Source organism: Cynocephalus volans, chromosome 7 (assembly GCF_027409185.1).
Source record: "Cynocephalus volans isolate mCynVol1 chromosome 7, mCynVol1.pri, whole genome shotgun sequence".
NCBI classification, from domain to species: Eukaryota; Metazoa; Chordata; class Mammalia; order Dermoptera; family Cynocephalidae; genus Cynocephalus; species Cynocephalus volans.
In genome coordinates this window covers 67,239,725-67,257,763 of record NC_084466.1, presented here as the reverse complement: position 1 = coordinate 67,257,763, position 18,039 = coordinate 67,239,725, and the positions used below count along the sequence as shown (strand labels likewise).

The window sequence follows — 18,039 nt, the reverse complement described above, 5'->3', positions numbered from 1 at the left end:
CTCACTATTACTGTGTAGCAAATGCTTTTTCTATTACTCTGAAGTGTGCTTTGTGGAGAGAAAGGACTTCTTTTGGGGGGGGGGGGTGTTCTGCACTGGTGCCTCTCCTTGTGTCAGTGCAGTCAGGTGTCTGGTGTACCATCTATACGGTGGCCGTGACTACTGCTCTAGTGACTAGCCACTTTTGTGGCAGCCATGGCAGTTGGGGTGGCTATGGTGGGCTACCCATGTGGAAATGGTGTTTCTGGTGTGCTCTTTACCTGGTGGTGGCTGGGTTCAGCTTCCCCCAGGCGCCATGCCTCAGGACCCCAGCAGGGCCCCAGGGCAGCAGCAGCAGCAGCAGCGTGCCTGGTTGCAGCTGGGTTCCTGTTGTTTTAAGTTTTTGCTAGTTTAATAGGTGAGAAACTGTTTTAATTTGTATTTTACTTATTATGAGTAAGGTTGAACATGATTTCATTTGTTTAAGGGCCATTTTTATATATATATTCACAAATAGGCTGTTCATCTTTATCGCCTGTTTTTCAATCTGATTTTTGATCTTTCTTAGATTTTGAGAATTCTTTATATTAAGGATATTACTTCTTTATTTGTGATACCTATTTTGAATGTTTTCCTATTTTGTCATTTGTCTTTGATTGTGATATGTTTTGCCATGCAAACTTTTTTCTTATATATGTAATCAAATTTGTCAGTCTTTTTTTGTTGTATCTAGGTTTTATCTGAGTTATAGATATTTTATTATGTCAAAGAAATATCCATAAATTCCTTTTTTTTGAGTGTTTTATCAAGAATGGGTGATGAATTTGTGTCTGTGGAGATAATCTTAATGATTTTTCTGCTTAAATCTATTAAAACTTATATTAATGATATTCCTATAATTGAGCCATCCTTGAATTTCTTGAAAAATCCCACTTGATCATGATATATTATTTTCTCAATGTGGTATGTGGTCCTCTCTAATGATATTTCATTCAGAGTTTTTGCATCAATAGTAGCATAAGTGATATTGGCCTGTAGTTTAGTTTTTGTGCTATTTATGAGGTATTAATAATTTATATTAATTATAAGTATATTTAATATTTAATAATTATATTGGTATAATTAATTGATAATGCTATTGATCACTTGTAAATAATAAATTATATAATTATAACTTATTAGGGATTAGTATTGTGCTTTTTATTGCTTTATTAAAGCTTAGGTGTTAAAGTTATGCTTCATTTTCTACACTGTGGAATAATTTATATAGCATTGATTCTATCTGAGCTTTGAAGGTTTGGTAGCTTTTCTCCTGAATACTTTTGGGTCATTGTATTTTTTTGTGGAGTTAGTTCCTTGATAATTTTCTCTATTTTTACTATGGAAGTTGGCTTGTTTAAGCTTTCTGTCTCTACTGAGGTCAGTTTTCACAAGTTATTGTCCTAGGAAAGTTCTTATTTCATCTAGATTTTCAACTTTACTTGCATATAAGTATGCAGAGTAGTCTCTATGCTTTTTTCGTTTTAAATTATTGTTTCAAGGATTATTTTCCTCATCATTTCTCATTTTGTGTATTTGTGCTCCATCTTCCCTTTTTCCTAGTTATGTTAGTTAGGACTTTTCCTATTTTAATTTTTTTCAGAGAACCGGGGTTTTATCAGCACCACACTCTCCCGAGTGAGCCACGGGCCGGCCCGAGAACCGGGGTTTTAATTTGTTAGTTAGGTCTGTGATTTTTTTCTGTTCTTTACCTCATTACTTTTGTGTTTCTTGTTGACACATCACAATCACCCCAAATCCATAATTTACATTATGGTTCACTTATAAGTGTGCATTCTATGAGTTTGGACAGATTTGTATACATTTTTAAGGTTATGAATTTTCTTTTGATCACCGTTTTAAATAAATTCAGTAAATTCTTATATATGATGTTTTCATTATAATTTTTTTAGAAATTTTGTTGGGGTTTTGGGTTTTGTTTTGTTTTGTTTTACGGGGGGTTTTTTTGGTATTTTTTTCACCCAAGAACTTTAAAATATAAAGCTATTAAATATCCAGATAGGAAAGCCTTTTGGGTTTTTATTTTATTATCTAGTTTTATTGCCTTATGATAGGTTTGTAATATTTCTGATTTATAATTTACTGATGTTTTCTTTGGGCCCTAATATGATTTTTGTGCTCCATGTACAAGTTGTATCATCCACTGTCAGAGCATAATTTCAGTATAAAGTCATAAGATCTATAATCTTATTTTTTTGTCTACTTGACCTCCCTCGTACTCATAGTAGTGTGTTAAAATCTTCTATTCTTCGTATGTTTTTATATATTTTTTCTTGCATCTTTTTATTATCTGCTTTAAAACAGTGATTACAGGGCTCTTTGGTAAATAAATGTTTATAGCTGTTATATCTTCATTGTAAATTGTGGGATTTAGCTTTATAAAGTGTTCTTCTTTCTCCTTTGTATTGCTTTTTAGCCCAAAGTCTACTGGTCTGTTAACAGAATTGCAGTGCCTGCTTTCTTTTTATCATTTGCTTGGTGAACATTTGCTCATTCCTTTATTTTTAGCCTTTCCAAATTACTTTGGTTTGGGTGTGTCTCTTGTATACAGCATGGAATTGGGTTTTTGTTTTGAGAGTCGATTTGAGAATCTTTGTTTTGTTTGTTTTAGGTGAGTTAAACCAATTCACATATATTGACACATTTGGTTTCAACTGTCATATTATTTAATGTAATAATTTTTCTGTGTTTTATTCTCTGCTTAGGATGCTTTCTTTTCTCTTTTCAATATTTCTGTTGGTGCTGGCCAGTAAGCTCACTTGGGAGAGCATGGTGCTGGTAACACCAAGTTCACAGGTTCGGATCCCCATACCAGCCAGCTGCCAAAAAAAATTTTTTTTTATTTTGGTATTTGGGAGGGTTTATATTTTTGTTCTAGTGGTTACCTTTATACTTACTCCTTTTATAATGCTCTTTTCTTTTTTACTATCTGTTTTGAGTTTTAAATTGTAATTTTTGATTCCTGTCTATTATCTGTGTAGTGATCAGTGAGCTTATTCTGTTTTTCTTCTCTCACCTCATCCTTCCATATTTGAATCTGTAGGCATATTATCTTTTGCCAGATTTGGGACCTTTTCCAGCATTATTCCTTCAAACGTTTTTTTCAGCTCTGCCTCTTCTAGGGACTCTGATAACATAAATATTAGATCTGTTGTTGTTGTGCTACAAGTCCCTGAGGTTCTCTTTATTTCTTCTCAATCTTTTTTTATTTTCTGTTATTCAGATAATCTCTATTGATATATCTTTGAGTTCATTGATTTTTTTCCCGCTCTATCATGTCATCTTTTTCTGCTGGGACTTACTATTTTTTCTTTGTTTCAAATGTATTCATAATGGTTCACTAAAGTTTTTTTTGTTTTTTGTTTGTTTTTGGTTTTGTTTTTTAAAAAAAGATGATGGGTAAGGGGATCTTAACCTTTGACTTGGTGTTGTCAGCACCACGCTCACCCAGTGAGCTAACAGGCCATCCCTATATGGGATCCAAACCCGTGGCCTTGGAGTTATCAGCACCACACTCTCCCAAGTGAGCCACGGGCCAGCCCCTCACTAAAGTTTTTATATGATCATTTAAAATCCTTGTCAAGTCCTTGTCAGATAATTTCAATATCTGTGTCATCTCGGTGTTGGCATCTGTTGACTGTCTTTTTTCTTTGGAATTGAGATTTTCCTGGTTCTTGGTATGACAAGTTATTTTCAGTATAGCCTACACATTTTGGGTGTTATGTTATGAGACTCTAGTTTCTGTGTAAATTTTGTTACCTGTCACTGTCAGACTGGGTAGTAGCCAGGCTTTGTTTGTTTATACACACAGCATCTACGGATACCTATAGCAGGAAAGCCTCCTTATTGCCAGGGTGGGATGGTTGATGGGCTCAGCTCTCAGGCACAACTTCTTCCCATTTTTGAAGTCACAATGTTTCTATTTTTTCTAAACATATAACATTTACAAATTATTCTTCTACTCTTATGCACTTAAGTAGATGAGTAGTTTGTGTTAGTCCATGATCTACAACGAAATATATTAAATGCTCATTATCAGTCCTTTTGTTGAAGTTCCAATCATGTGTTAGATGAATGAAGCTCATGCTCTAGTAAAGGAATCTGTAAATTTGTTTGTAAAGATTCAGAGTAAATATTTTAGACTTTGTTGGCCATACGGTCTCTGTCTCACTGAAGTGGACTCCCCTCTCCTCTTCACTGAAGTTTTGCAGAGGCTTGGGGAAGGAAGTCCAAATGAAAGGTAGAATTTAATTTTTCACCTCTTACAGATAATTTGAAATTTTTAGTGCTCTTCGACTCCTAGTAATGCTGCAGGTTTGGGTTTTATGCAGTTTTATTTGTTCTTCCTATTCATCTGTGTGCTTTTGAAGCATATAGATGTCCGTAGATGCTGTGTGTGTTAACACCTGTGAATTCAGGTGGCTGCTATTATTTTAAGGCAATAAGATGTATTAATTTATATACCCTAATAGGAAACATATCTGGATTTTGCATGAGATAAGACCAGTGCTTATATTCCTCTGTGAACAAACAAAGGAAAGCCACATAAGCTCTTTAACATTGAATGAGTCACCAAATCTCTGAGCCTGTTTTGTTTTTTGTTTATGGGTTTTTTTTCCCCCCCTTTTATTTACAAAATTAGGATGGGCATAAGACATAGTTTATACTCCATGCTTTCAGTTGGGGATGTGTTTTAAGGGCTCTGCAAGCAATTTTTTTCCCCCAAAACAAAGTTAAAGAGCCAAGTCATTTCTCTCACCTGTTTAATTAGTAGTCTGAAAAATTGTATTGTTAAACATGTTTGAAAACCAGTAGAGTAGATAGATGGTCTTTTGGTCTCCTAGACTTGAAGTTGCATAATGTATTATCTCATTCTGTATATAAAGTGTTTTTATGTAGGTATTAGGTACTAATAACTGGGGTGGGGACAGGGAGAATTACTTTTCCTGCCTGTTTTTAAATTCGTCTGTCTGATACATAAATGCAGAAGTTGGGATAGAAGTTGTCCCATACTTTGTGTCTCATATTTGTGAAGAATGATCTGAGGTAGGCATTAAGAGAAAAGTAAGGTACCTGTTACTTAATAGATTAATCAGGTAAGCAGATACCTTTGCCACCAAGCTGAAACATAAAATTTGGTTACTTTTTCTGTCACCACTCTTGAGGTATGTTATGTATTTTAACCATTCAAACAAATATGTAAACTGGTTATTTTTTACTTCCTGTAGATTCTTGTAGACACTGTTTGGGCTCTGTCATACTTGACAGATGGAGGTAATGAGCAAATACAGATGGTTATTGATTCAGGAGTTGTGCCATTTCTCGTGCCCCTTCTGAGCCACCAGGAAGTGAAAGTTCAAGTAAGTATTTAAGAATTTTTCTTACTTGTATAGAATTGTGTTTGCTGTAACAATTAATTTGTTCAACCAGGCTTTGATTCTGTCCGTAAGTGCTTATCTTCCAGATTTCTCCTGGTAGTCCCCTGAATCTGATTTTGTCAAGTTCCAAATCTTTATCTCACCCGGATTCTCTTCTGAGTTTCAGATCCATAAAGCCAATCATTTTTGACCCCTTATACATATCCTCTAAGAACTCCTTCTGTTGTCATTTTAACCAGACAAAAATGAAACGGATCGTCTTCTCCCATAAACTTGCTCCTCTTACTATACTCTGTCAATGGACAGCAGATATAAGCTAGAAACCTTGATTCCTCCTTTTGTTTCCCATTCTATTATAAAATCCTGTCAATTCTTCTTTTATAGCTTTCAAATCTGTCTCTCCTTATCTATCTAGAGATACTGATTTAGTTCAAGACCCATGTTTTTCCCCTAGGTAATTGCAGTAGCCTCCTAGCTGCATTTCCTTTCTCTCTCTGCTCACTCTAATCAGGGGTAGGTGCCAATATATCTGTTCATCCCACTGCTGCCAAAGTGACTTTCTAGGTGGAAATGTGTGCCCACTCCAGACCTTTATTAAAATTGTTCTACAGCACTGATTTAGTAATGGATAAAAATAGCTATTAAAAAATAGGACTCTATTTTTTTATTTTAAATTCCTTTTATTTTTTGAATCTTTTTTCCAGTAATTTTTCACACAATTTTTCCATACAGTTTTATTTTTTCAAAAGATGATTATTTAAAGTCAGAATTGCTCTAATTAACGCTTTGTATAAGAATGAGATACGTTAATTATTCACACCTTGCATTTATGCATTTTTCTCAGGATTTTGAAAAATATAGAATCAGTTTCATCATAAACAAACAAACTTACAAAAACATTTTATCCCCACCCCAGACAGCAGCACTCAGAGCTGTTGGCAACATAGTGACTGGCACTGACGAGCAGACCCAGGTTGTTCTCAATTGTGATGTCCTGTCACACTTCCCAAATCTTTTATCACACCCAAAAGAGAAGATAAATAAGGTAAAGCGTCCTTATTATTATATTTCTTTTTCTTCGTGTATCTAATTTTTAACTCTTTCCTTATTTCTATTGCTACTTATTTGTGTTTTTTTCCAAAATGACTGCACTTAAGATGAGAATTGTGTTAAATCACCTCTGTAATTGTTTTAATTTTTTTAAGCAAAGAGATCATAATTTAATGTCCTTACAAAATTAGTTAGGACCTAAAAATTGAGTGCCAAAATTTCAAGGATTATGTGAGTAAAGCATTGCTCTTTTTAAGATTTCAAGCTTGATATACAAATTTGTTATTAATTATATATGTATTTAGGTATGTAAATCTTTTTATGCCTGACTTATTTCACACAGCATTGTTTTTAGGGTTCATGCATTTTGTATCATGTATCAGAACTTCATTCCTTTTTATGGCTAAATAAATATTCCATTGTATGTTTATACCACATTTTGTTATCCATTTATCTGTCAGTGGATACTTGGATTGCTTCCATCTTTTGGCTGTTGTGAATAATGCTGCAGTGAGCATTGGCATACAGATATCTGTTTGAGTACCTGCTTTCACTTCCTTTGGGTATATAACTAGAAGTGGAATTGCTGGATCATATGATAATTCTATGTTTAGCTTTTTGAGGAACCACCAAACTGTTTTCCATAACAGCTGCACCATTTTACATACCAACAGTGTGTGAGGTTCTCATTTCTCCACATCCTCGATACTTGTTTTCCATTTTTAAAAAAGTATTATTATTATAGCTATTCTCTAATAAGGTGTAAAGTGGTTTCTCATTCTGATTTGTGTTTAGTTCAGTGCAGTTTTATCTGCCTAAATGCCACCATCCCCAAACCCAGCAGAATTGGCCATTTTTTCTTCTGTGTCATGACTATATTTATATACTTGCTTGACTATAATTTGAATGTTGGATTCTTATAGAAAAGTATGTTGTCAAAAATCACGTTTTATAGATACATTTGTTCCAGTGAAGAGGAAGAAGCCAGAGACTTTTCGACTCTGGGCCAGTTATTTGTACTGTAGACATTTCAACAATATAGATGGTTTTTATAGCTGAATGCATTGCGTAATTGGAAATAGCTGAGAAATGAGGAAGCCAGACAGACACAGAAGTGGGTAGAGAAAGGTTCTGGCCTGTGATGCAATATGCTCTTAAGTGAAGGTATCATGGCAGGAAAAGAAAAGGTTCATATAGATACCTGCTCAGCTTTAGCAAACAGTTAGTTGCTTTGAAAGTTTTTCACCTTGAGAGTTTATGTTATTTGCATCTTGAGATCATCATGGGACCCTGGAGGTAGAAGTTACCAACTTGGTTTTTTCCCCCAACATTTTAGTTTGAAAATTTTCAAAGCTACAAAAAATTTGCATGAATAATATAGTGGACACACACACATGCTCCAAACACAGATTCACCAGTTGTTAATATCTTACCACAGTTGGATGGGAAAATGAATTTACAATCAAATCTTTTGAGTCATGGAGGAGGAAGAAGATACATAGTTGACACTAGTATTACAATAAAACTGTGACTTATAAATTCTTTAAGGTTAGAATAATATTTATGTTATATAGACCCATTCTAGGCTAGTTACATGCTTAATTTTCTATGGAATACTTGAATGACTATATCTTGTGAGTGAATGTTTTAAAATAAAACAATTCACCTTTATTAGAAGCAGTGTTAAAGTATTCATAAATTCGGTCTTTACAAGTATTTATTTCCATCTTTTAGAGTGAGCTAATGTACAGAAATGTAAACTCCATGAATAAAGATTTTTATCTGTTTTGTTCACTGCCATATCACCATTACCTAGAAAAATGTCTATCTTATAGTAGGCTTATGTTATTGAATGGATAAATGTCAGTTAATGGGGCCCAAATATTATAAATGGAAATGTCCTTTTTAATAACCTAGTCACTTTTTAGATGCAGTCTCTTTAACACAACTTAAGTGATTTTGTTATTGTATATATAAAATATGTTAAAAATATAAAGGCATTAAACATATAATTTTTCAGATAAAGGTGCCCTGTATTTTGTTCAATTATAGGAAGCAGTATGGTTCCTTTCCAACATAACAGCAGGCAACCAGCAACAAGTTCAGGCTGTAATAGATGCTGGATTAATCCCTATGATTATTCATCAACTTGCTAAGGTCAGTCATATTATGAGTTCATTGTGTCTATTAATCTGCTATAAGTAAGACTTTTTGGATACGGAACTTATTTTACGGTTTCTTTTTTTTAAGGGGGACTTTGGAACACAAAAAGAAGCTGCTTGGGCAATTAGCAACTTAACGATAAGTGGCAGAAAAGATCAGGTAAGTTTGAAAAACTGTAACTGTCATGATTGTTCATATTGGAAAGTACATTTCTCTCTTACATTTAGGAGTTGCCAATTGTTTTTAGGTTCTGTACTGTGTTCTTTTGGGGGAGAAGATAATTATATAAATAAAAATATCTCTTCTCTTTCGTTGTCTAGGTTGAGTACCTCGTTCAGCAGAATGTAATACCACCGTTCTGTAATTTACTGTCAGTAAAAGATTCTCAAGTGGTTCAGGTGGTTCTAGATGGCCTAAAAAACATTCTGATAATGGCTGGTGATGAAGCAAGCACAATAGCTGAAATAATAGAAGAATGTGGAGGTGAGAGTGGATTAATTGAAGAAAAGTAGTTGAGCACTGGGACTCTGGAGTATTATTTTCTTTAAAGTCAATTTGTTAGAAAGAAAATTATTAGGATACATTGTTAAGTAATCAAAGTATATTGCTGTTCTTTATTCACTCTATTAGTATTCCAAAAGAATTTTCCAGAAAACATTAGTTTATACTTCATAAAACATGGTTGCAAAGGTCATTCTATAACCTTCCAAGAGATTGATGTTGCTTTTTAGGAAGCAATAATACATACTCCTCTTGAAGACACAGTGCATGAGAGCAAATTAAAAGCCCTGAGAACCACTATAGTAGGTAACTTAAAAGCTTTTTTCATCCAGTATTTCTCAAGCTCATTAACAGTGAAATACTTTTTCATGTTGTACCTGTTATCATATAATTCTGTGGACCTCACTTTGGGAAATACTATTCCATACTATTTGGAAAACATTAATGGTTTCTGAGTCATCTAGACATTGTGTTTTACTCCAATCAGTTGTAATGGTCTTATGGTTGCCACAACTGCATGCTGAAGTTATCACTACTATTACTATTACTAAAAAACTTATATTCGTAGTCATAATAAAAGTAATTTCATTCAGAAAACAGAGGTAAAAATTACTGTAAGAAACCATATGGTTATATTAAAGCAATCTGGGGTGCTCTCAGTTCTAGTACTTTCACTAACTTGCCATGTAACTTGAAGTAAATCCCTTTACATCTCTGTGCCACAGCTTCTTCATCTGTCAAATGGAGTGTTTAGGAGTTTTTTAGACTGCCTGCCTCAGGGACCAAGGTTCCTCAAGGGCTTCTAAGGAAGAAGAAATTAGTGAGATTCTGGTCTTCTAAGAAGAGCAGCTCAGGTTTTTAACTGTTTTCTAAACAAACTATCATCTTTAGTTGTGGGGTAGGAGGTGTTCTCCTTAAGATTTTTCCATGATTAAAATGAGCACAGTTTTGATTGGTATCTCCTTAATTATTTTGATTATTTTATTTTTATCAGGTTTGGAGAAAATTGAAGTTTTGCAGCAACATGAAAATGAAGACATATATAAATTAGCATTTGAAATCATAGATCAGTATTTCTCTGGTGATGATGTAAGTATTATTAAAATATGATATGTCTGCATGTAAATTAAAACCTATATATAATGTAAATTTGCTGAGTTTTCCTTTTATTATTATTATGACAAGTTTATATTGTATTTCTAGTAGATACTCCATAATCTCTTTTCTTAAATACTTTATAGGAAACTTTATTATAGGTAAAATTGAAAAAACAGTTCTTGTTTAATTTATAATCTGTTAACTGAGAATAAATAGTAATTACAGAAATAATCTGTGTTCAGATAGGTTAAATAAATCTACAGGTACAACAAGGTAAGAAAGGGGCAGTTTTTAAATGTGTGTTCAATTTTAAATTGTTAAATTTCTGAATAAAATTATTACTGACTTACTCAAATATTTTTAGGTAATTAAAGCATTCATATAGAATTCGCTCCTAAGAGGTAAATAAAATCAACTCAGCTTACACTGTAATACGTAGTATCATTACATAATAAGGGTTTTTTTCTTGCTCGTTATAGATTGATGAAGATCCTAGCCTCATTCCTGAAGCAACACAAGGAGGTACTTATAATTTTGACCCAACAGCCAACCTTCAGACAAAAGAATTTAATTTTTAAGTTCAGTTGAGTGCAGCATCTTTCCCACATTCAATACGAAGCACCACCAGATGGCTACCAAATGATAAGAACAACAACAGCAAAAAAGGCTCCAAAACACACATGCCTCTTCGTTTTTGATGCTTCTAAAGCAAGCCATGTCTCAGTCACTTTGCGGTTGCCAAAAGTCACTATCACATGGACTGTAAATGCATATGCATGATTTCCTAAACTGTTTTAGAATTCTCCTTAAATCTCAACTACCCTATTTTTCCCTGTTCCCTGGTGCCACACACTGACAACTACAGTCTCCAGTTTAGAATATTCCATAGTGGTGGCATGTCAGCTGCCCACTGATATTCCTTTGGAAAATGGTGCGCTGTGGATCAAGACACTTTGGTATGATGCATATACACGGAAGACTAAAGAGGTGCAGTATGATCTGAGCCTCCATCATTATCCTCCACAAACATATTTTCATATTCTTTATGTGGAAGGATAGATTTTAAAGTACAAGCCAAATGATTTTCATTGGTGGAACTGATACAAGACAAGTAACTTAAAAACAAGAAACTTGGTTATCAATTAAACAGATAAGTTTTAAAAAACTATACTTCATCTACCAGTAATTGATGTGTTTTATTATCTGCCTCAGAAGCCAGGGTTGGAGGAAGAACTTTAGATACGGATGGTAATGCTTTCGCCATTATACCTAATTTTTGAGAACAGCAAGCCCTATTTGACCACTTACTTCAGCCTGTGTGTTCCTGCTGTTTTGAAGTAATCAAATGCTGTGCATGGTATTTTACCTGAGCTACATACAACCTGTTACAGACTTGAACTTCTGTTTAAGTTGAAAGCAAGAGTCCCTGACTATAAATGAAGAAAGCTAAAAAAAAAAAAAAAAAAAGAAAGAAAGAAAGAAATTGCAAAGGTCTAAAATATTCATTGGTGATATTTTTTTAAAAAATCTTGCTTTCAGCTTCCAGGAGTTAATATTTTTTGTTTTAATTCGATAATTGGATATGGTTGATTTACATTGGGTTTAAACTGTGGAGCTTTCATGTTTACTGTAATTTAGTCTTAAAATATTTTTTACTTAGTAACCAGTGCTTTTCATAATGTGTTGGCAACAAACCAGCAACTATTTAGAAGTGTCATAAGACTTCATTCTTTGAGTATTGGGAAAGTTAATTCAGATCTTACTCTAAAAGCATCTTCACATATTAAAAGATTCAGACAGGGATCTGTGTAGAGGAATAATCTGCAGTTATTTAACATAAACCTGATTTGCAGTGATCTTTAAGTAATTCTGCAAAATCTGGTATTGCTGCGTAAAGTCATTGCTTTTGGTAAATTGTCTGACCCAGTTATTAGGAAAGACTATGAATTTGAAAAATTTTTAACTAAGTAATTTGTGCTGTCACAGAGATGATTTTGTTGGTCTTGTTTGCTGGGTATAATTTCCCAGTGCATTGATGTGAAGGGATAGAAAATCTAAACTAATTTAGTTATCCTGTAGGGGGTGTATTTACTGTGATGAAGATGAGACAGATGCCATCAGAGCTTTGTGAATCAACTGGGGTGTTTTCACTGATAAACAACACGTAGCAGGTGTGCATTCATTACAAATATATGTATCTGCCAAGGTGGAGCCACTTTAAAGAGTGAGTTTTGTCTTGTATCTAAAGTAGATACAAGCGTATGTTTAAACTGCAAGATTTTTACTTGCTAGAGAATCTGTTTTAATATAGTGGTTTGGCCTCTGATTATTTATAGGTTTTATAAATTTTAGAATCAATTTCTCTTTAAGGTGGCTCAGATTTTTTCAACTCTTGTGCACATAAAATTGAGTTGAATTTCATTGTGCCTTTTTTTCTTTATCCAAATTTTGAGTTAACTGCATCCTGTTCAGACACTAGTCTAAAATTTGAAACTGTGTGGTGTTCACTAAAAGTAGGAATAACAAAGTCAAAGCTAATTAAGGTCACAAACTTCAGTGAAACCCTTAAAAGTCCAAATCTTCTTGATATTGTGAATTGTACCCCTTCCAGTTTAGTTTCTTCTGGACTCTCCGAACTGACAGTTACCTTTTAAATTTTGCACACATTGAGATTAAAATTGGGCCTCTACTGTGGCGATTCCTATTTACTCTTGTGTTTTAAGTGCAAACTACCATTTAAGTGAATATTAGCATCAAGTAGTGCAGACATACGTATGCATTTGCTTGATTCAATTTGTTGTGACCTTACCAGTTTTGAATTGGAATTACACCATTTCATAGATAAAGGAAACTAAGTATATTGCTGCACTTTTAAGTTTTCAAAACAGTGTTTAAGAATTGCATTGTTTTTATTTTTTTTTAAACTCAGTTAAAAAAAACAAAAATGTTCTTTCAAAAGAGGCATCTAAATGTGTTCCTAATTTTGTATATGGGCTTAGGTTTTGTAACCAATAAAAAAAGCTGCTATCAAATATGATAAAACATTGAAAGACTTATTTCTGAAAATAACAGCTTAGCTTTGTTTTCTGTATGGTTAAATTTAAATTTGGAATTATTTTTCAAATATCACAACGAAAGTGAATCACGAATTATTCTTTGCATTTTAATATCTCCTTCCCACTATAAAATACCAGGATGACCAATAACAATGCTGGATTTGAGAGTATGTTTTGACAAATAAGTAATACCAAATCTCTATTCATTTCCTAAACTGCCACAACAAAGTACCACAAGCCAGGTGGTTCAAACAATAGAAATTAATTGTCCTACAGTGCTGGCTAGAAGTGTGAAATCAAGGTGATGGCTAAGCCAGGCTCTCTTTCTCTGAAGGCTTTCCTGAGCAGGATTGTCCTTGCCTCTTCCTAGCTTCCGGTGGTTGCTGACAATCCTTGGCATTCCTCGGCTTGCAGCTGCAGCACTTCAGCCTTTGCCTCCATTCACATATCGCATTCTTTCTATGTATGTTGGATTTAATACCATAACTTAGAAAAAGGCCATTTATTTGAGATGGTGTGACTACGACTTGCATGAAACAAACAAAAATAAATAAAACTTTAAGGCCTGCCTAATCCTTGAAAACATGCAACCATGGAAAATAGTAATTGAAGTGAACTTGAAAGTTATAACATGTTAGATAGAGGTTGTGGCTCTAAAAAAACCTTGGATTAATAACAAAGGAGCAGCCAAACTTTTGAGTTTAAAAATAATTTTACTTTTGTATAATGCCACTTCAAATTATTTTTTTAAAGAAGTCGGTGTATAAGTAAATAAATATAATAGTACTCATATCATCTTGCCATCATTTCCTTCAGAAGGGTCATCCTTTCCAGGGAATTAATTATTTAATTATTGCAGGCAAACAAATGCAGCTGACAATTATAAATGTCAGTTGTTTTACAGTGATGGTTAATTTTTTTTAACCCTAGTTGAATTGAGGGGTTTTAACTAAATCTATTTGGGGAAAAGGGAGCATAATTGCTTTACATTAAGCTGTGAGTCTTAAGCCATGTAAGTGCTCTATGTAACCCACGATATATTTGTCCCAAGTTTGAAAGGAACTCTTTGTATAAATGTTGTACTTGATTAGATAGCTGAAAAACAATGATAGAATGATTTTCAAAAAGTAATATAGTTTGGGAAAAGGGTTGTGAGAATGAACCTATTCCCACTATTTATTTGCCCATGAAATTCCTCAACTAACTTTGACTGAAATCATTTTCTCAGATCCTTCAGTATTGACATTTTAGGTGGGATGATTCTTTTTTGTGGGGTCTGCCCTGTGTATTGTAGGATGTTTATCAGCACCTCTGGACTCTACTTACTAGATGTCAAAGGCACCTCTTCCTCCTTCCCCTAGTCAAGACAACCAAAAATGTCTCTAGACATTGCTGTATGTCCCGTGGGTGCCAAAATCACCCGATTGTTAAACACTGGCCTAAATCAATTTCTGTAGAAAATTCCATTCAAGTAAGGCAGCCTAAATCATAACTTTTTATTGTGCAAACAGGCTTTCCTCAGATGCATAAGATTTAAAAAAGAAAAAAAGAAAAATGCCTTTTCTTCATCCTGAATTTCAGGAAAAATAAGAAACAGACCTCACCTCATTTTCCAAATCACCTATCTGTAGGCTGTAGGTAGTACTGAGTACCAGCTATAGCAGAGGATTTAGAATAGAAATGAGAATATGGCATAACTAGTTTTACCCTCTTAAATTTATCTTGTGGCTAAAAAACAGGGTCTTATGAAACAATGAAATATATTGATGGCCTAAATCTCTTCAGGACTGCCCCGTAGCAGTGTTTTTCAAACATTTTTAGTTGAAGAACTTTAAGTTATCTGGAGAAAGCTGGGGTTGGACTAGGAAATTATAGCATAGTTTGAAAATCACATTTTGAAGCACTATGAGAAATTGGCCCCATCAGAAAACTTAAAAGTTTATTACGTGATTAAAAGCAGGGGAACTATGGCTGAGCCATGTTGTAAAGGAAGAGTTCCCTGCAGGGAACAACTTCTACAATGTCCCTCTTCCCTACCCTAACAAAGTTCCATCCACCTTCTTAAGTAGTTCTCTTAAACTGTGGTACCCAAAGGCACATGGGGCTTTGTGCCAAGTAATGTGTGAAGCCAAAAGATAAACAAGGAACATCTTCATGGGATGGCAGTTTTACTAGGTGGTAAGTAAAACAGTTTTATGGTAATACAAGCCTAAGTGTTACAGAATAAAATACACATTTTACATAATGTTTTAAAGATAAAATCAGATTTTTGAGGCAGTCCATTTTAAGGAAACGTTCAGGCAGGAGTAGGAGTCAGAAAGTTTGCAAAACAAATAAGGTACTCCAAGAGCTTGTTCTGCTTTCTTGGCTAGCTTTACTTGCTACAAAGTCCTCTCTTAAATGTCCGTCATTATAAGTTAGCTATTTTTTATTGGGAGATAGTGAAGAGAGGGACCCTTTTTATCAGCTCTTCCTCAGCCTGAACACCTGTGCTTTTCATCTGTCCTGATTATAAAGTCGTTGCTGGACCTGGTTTCTGTCAGCTCGGTGCACCCCAAGGACCCCAACAATAAAGAGCATGGTGTAACTGGTTTCTGGGTACAATGGAAAGAGAACATTCCATTATCTGGACACTTAATTCTGTCCATGTGGGGGGAGATTATTTCAGTTACTTTACCAGCTTTATCACAATTAGATTTGTAATCAAGTAATAGCCTCAGCTTTTTGTCATCAGCTCTCTTTGATGCAGTACTTAGGCATCTACCCTTTTCAAAACCAAATAGAAGAATTGGTATTTTCATATTACTTATTTCAGGCCAGTTTTCCTCATAATAAGATCAAATTCTATTACCTATCTGTACCTATTCAATGTCTTCAGTCACTTATAAATAGGAATTTTGATGGAGCCTTTAAAAACATTCAAAAATTTATTGAACACCCTATCCCATGCAAGGTACTATGCTAGGGCAAAGGATATTTTTAAAAGTCACAGGAATAAAAACTAAAAACATATGACAAATGTTTTAAAAAAGATGTGCAATGTAATGAAATATGTAATAGAGGGAATCAGCCTATTTAGGAAGGTGATAATCAGGCTGATGACGAGCCCTTACTGAGTGCCAGCCGCTGTCAGGGGCACCATACATGTACCACCTCAGTCCTGTCAACAACTCTGTGAAAATAGCTCTGTCATCACACACAGAGAAGTAAAATTTTCCCAAAATTACATAGCTAATGATGGTGAAAAACCAGGAGTTAATTGGGCAGATTGACTGGAAAAGTTTTCTGGCAGTGGGAATAGTATGTACAAAGACTGTATGGGAAGCACCATGGGCGTTCCAGGGAGTAAAAGCAAGTATAGCTAGATCCAAGATTATAATGGGGAGAAGGATTAATAAGGGCAGGGGAGGGGCTAAAGAGATAGGTAGAGGCCAGACCCCTCAGCCTACTAAATCATTCATATAAAGGGTCACTAGTTGGTAAGGTAAGGACAGGAAATGTCCTTCGAGTTTAGTGACCTAGAGATCTCTGGTCACATTAGTGAGTATGAAGCAGTGAAGCAAGAAATGACGAACAGCTTGGTCCTTCAAACGTGTGGGATCAAGAGATGCTTGGCTGCTAAAATGGACAGGAGTTGGTGATGCCTTAGATACGGACTTTGGGGAGAAGGAAGCGTCAAGGATGATTTTGAGGTTTGCGGATTGCAGGAATGGATGAATGGAAGTAACCTGAGATAGGAAGAGAATCAGACATGTGGGGTGGAAGGTGATGGGCTCAGTTTGGGTTGTGTTGAGACATCCAAATGACTGTCAAGTAGAGCAGCTGGAAGTACTGGTCTGAAGCCCAGAGGATAGGACCAGGCTAGAGATTTGAGCCTTCTGCCTATTTTGCTGGTTATTAAAGCAGACAGTCAGGATGAGACTGCCTGTCCAGCGTCTGGACTGAGAATGGGGCCTAGGACTAGTCGAGTGTTGTGGAGCTCCAGTAGTTCAGTGGGCATGTAGTGGAAGATGAGCTTGCAAAGGAAACAGAGGGAATGACTAGAGAGGCAGGAAGAAGACCCTGTGTGTTTTTTTCAGAAAACCAAAGGAAAAAGAGATGGCAGTGCTCAGTGATACTGCTGAGAGTTCAAGGTAGGTCAGGAACTGTCCTTTGGGTTTAGTGATGTGGAGGTCACTGGTCACCTTAGCAAGAGCTGTATCAGTCTGGTAGTGAAGGCAGGAACTAAAGTAGAAAGGACTGAGGAGCAGGGGCAGAATATGAAGACAGTGAATCTAATCAGGTTTCATTAGGTTTCTGTTTTGCTCTGAAGGAGAGGACAGAGTGGCTCCTAAAGGGTGATGTGAGGAGACTGGCGGGGAAAATCCAGTTGAGTAGCTGTTGAATAGACAAGAGAACAGTGATCATCCATTTTCTAAGTTGTAGGAGAGAATCCAGAGCATAGGTGGCAGGATTGGCCATGCTCCTTCAGTCAGCAGTTATTTAATTGAGCAACTAGTGTAGGCCAAACTCTGTAATAGGTGCCGGGGATACAGCAGTAAAACTAGTCACAATCCCCGGCCTTGTAGAGCTTATATTCTAGCAGCAAGAAACTAGCAATAAATGTGTAAACAGAAGATAATTTCATCTGGTGTTAACTGCTGTATAAAAAATGATATTGGACGTGACTGGGGAAAGTTTTTGAACTTGTATTCACTGCCAGAAGTCATTTTTTTTAACTGTAGTAAAATTCACATGTTACCATCTTAACCATA

At 35.0% G+C, this 18,039-nt stretch overlaps 1 protein-coding gene across 1 annotated transcript in view; it reads left to right on the top strand.

Moving 5' to 3' along the window:
• KPNA3 (karyopherin subunit alpha 3) overlaps positions 1 to 14,077 on the top strand; it is a 95,811-nt gene extending 81,734 nt beyond the window's left edge. The window contains exons 11-17 of the mRNA XM_063102165.1: positions 5,268 to 5,399; positions 6,334 to 6,462; positions 8,520 to 8,624; positions 8,718 to 8,789; positions 8,951 to 9,113; positions 10,126 to 10,220; positions 10,709 to 14,077. Of these exons, the coding sequence (XP_062958235.1) occupies positions 5,268 to 5,399; positions 6,334 to 6,462; positions 8,520 to 8,624; positions 8,718 to 8,789; positions 8,951 to 9,113; positions 10,126 to 10,220; positions 10,709 to 10,807 (795 nt within the window). The 3' untranslated portion in view covers positions 10,808 to 14,077. The remainder of the gene's footprint in view (positions 1 to 5,267; positions 5,400 to 6,333; positions 6,463 to 8,519; positions 8,625 to 8,717; positions 8,790 to 8,950; positions 9,114 to 10,125; positions 10,221 to 10,708) is intronic.
• The last annotated feature ends 3,962 nt before the right edge of the window (positions 14,078 to 18,039 follow it).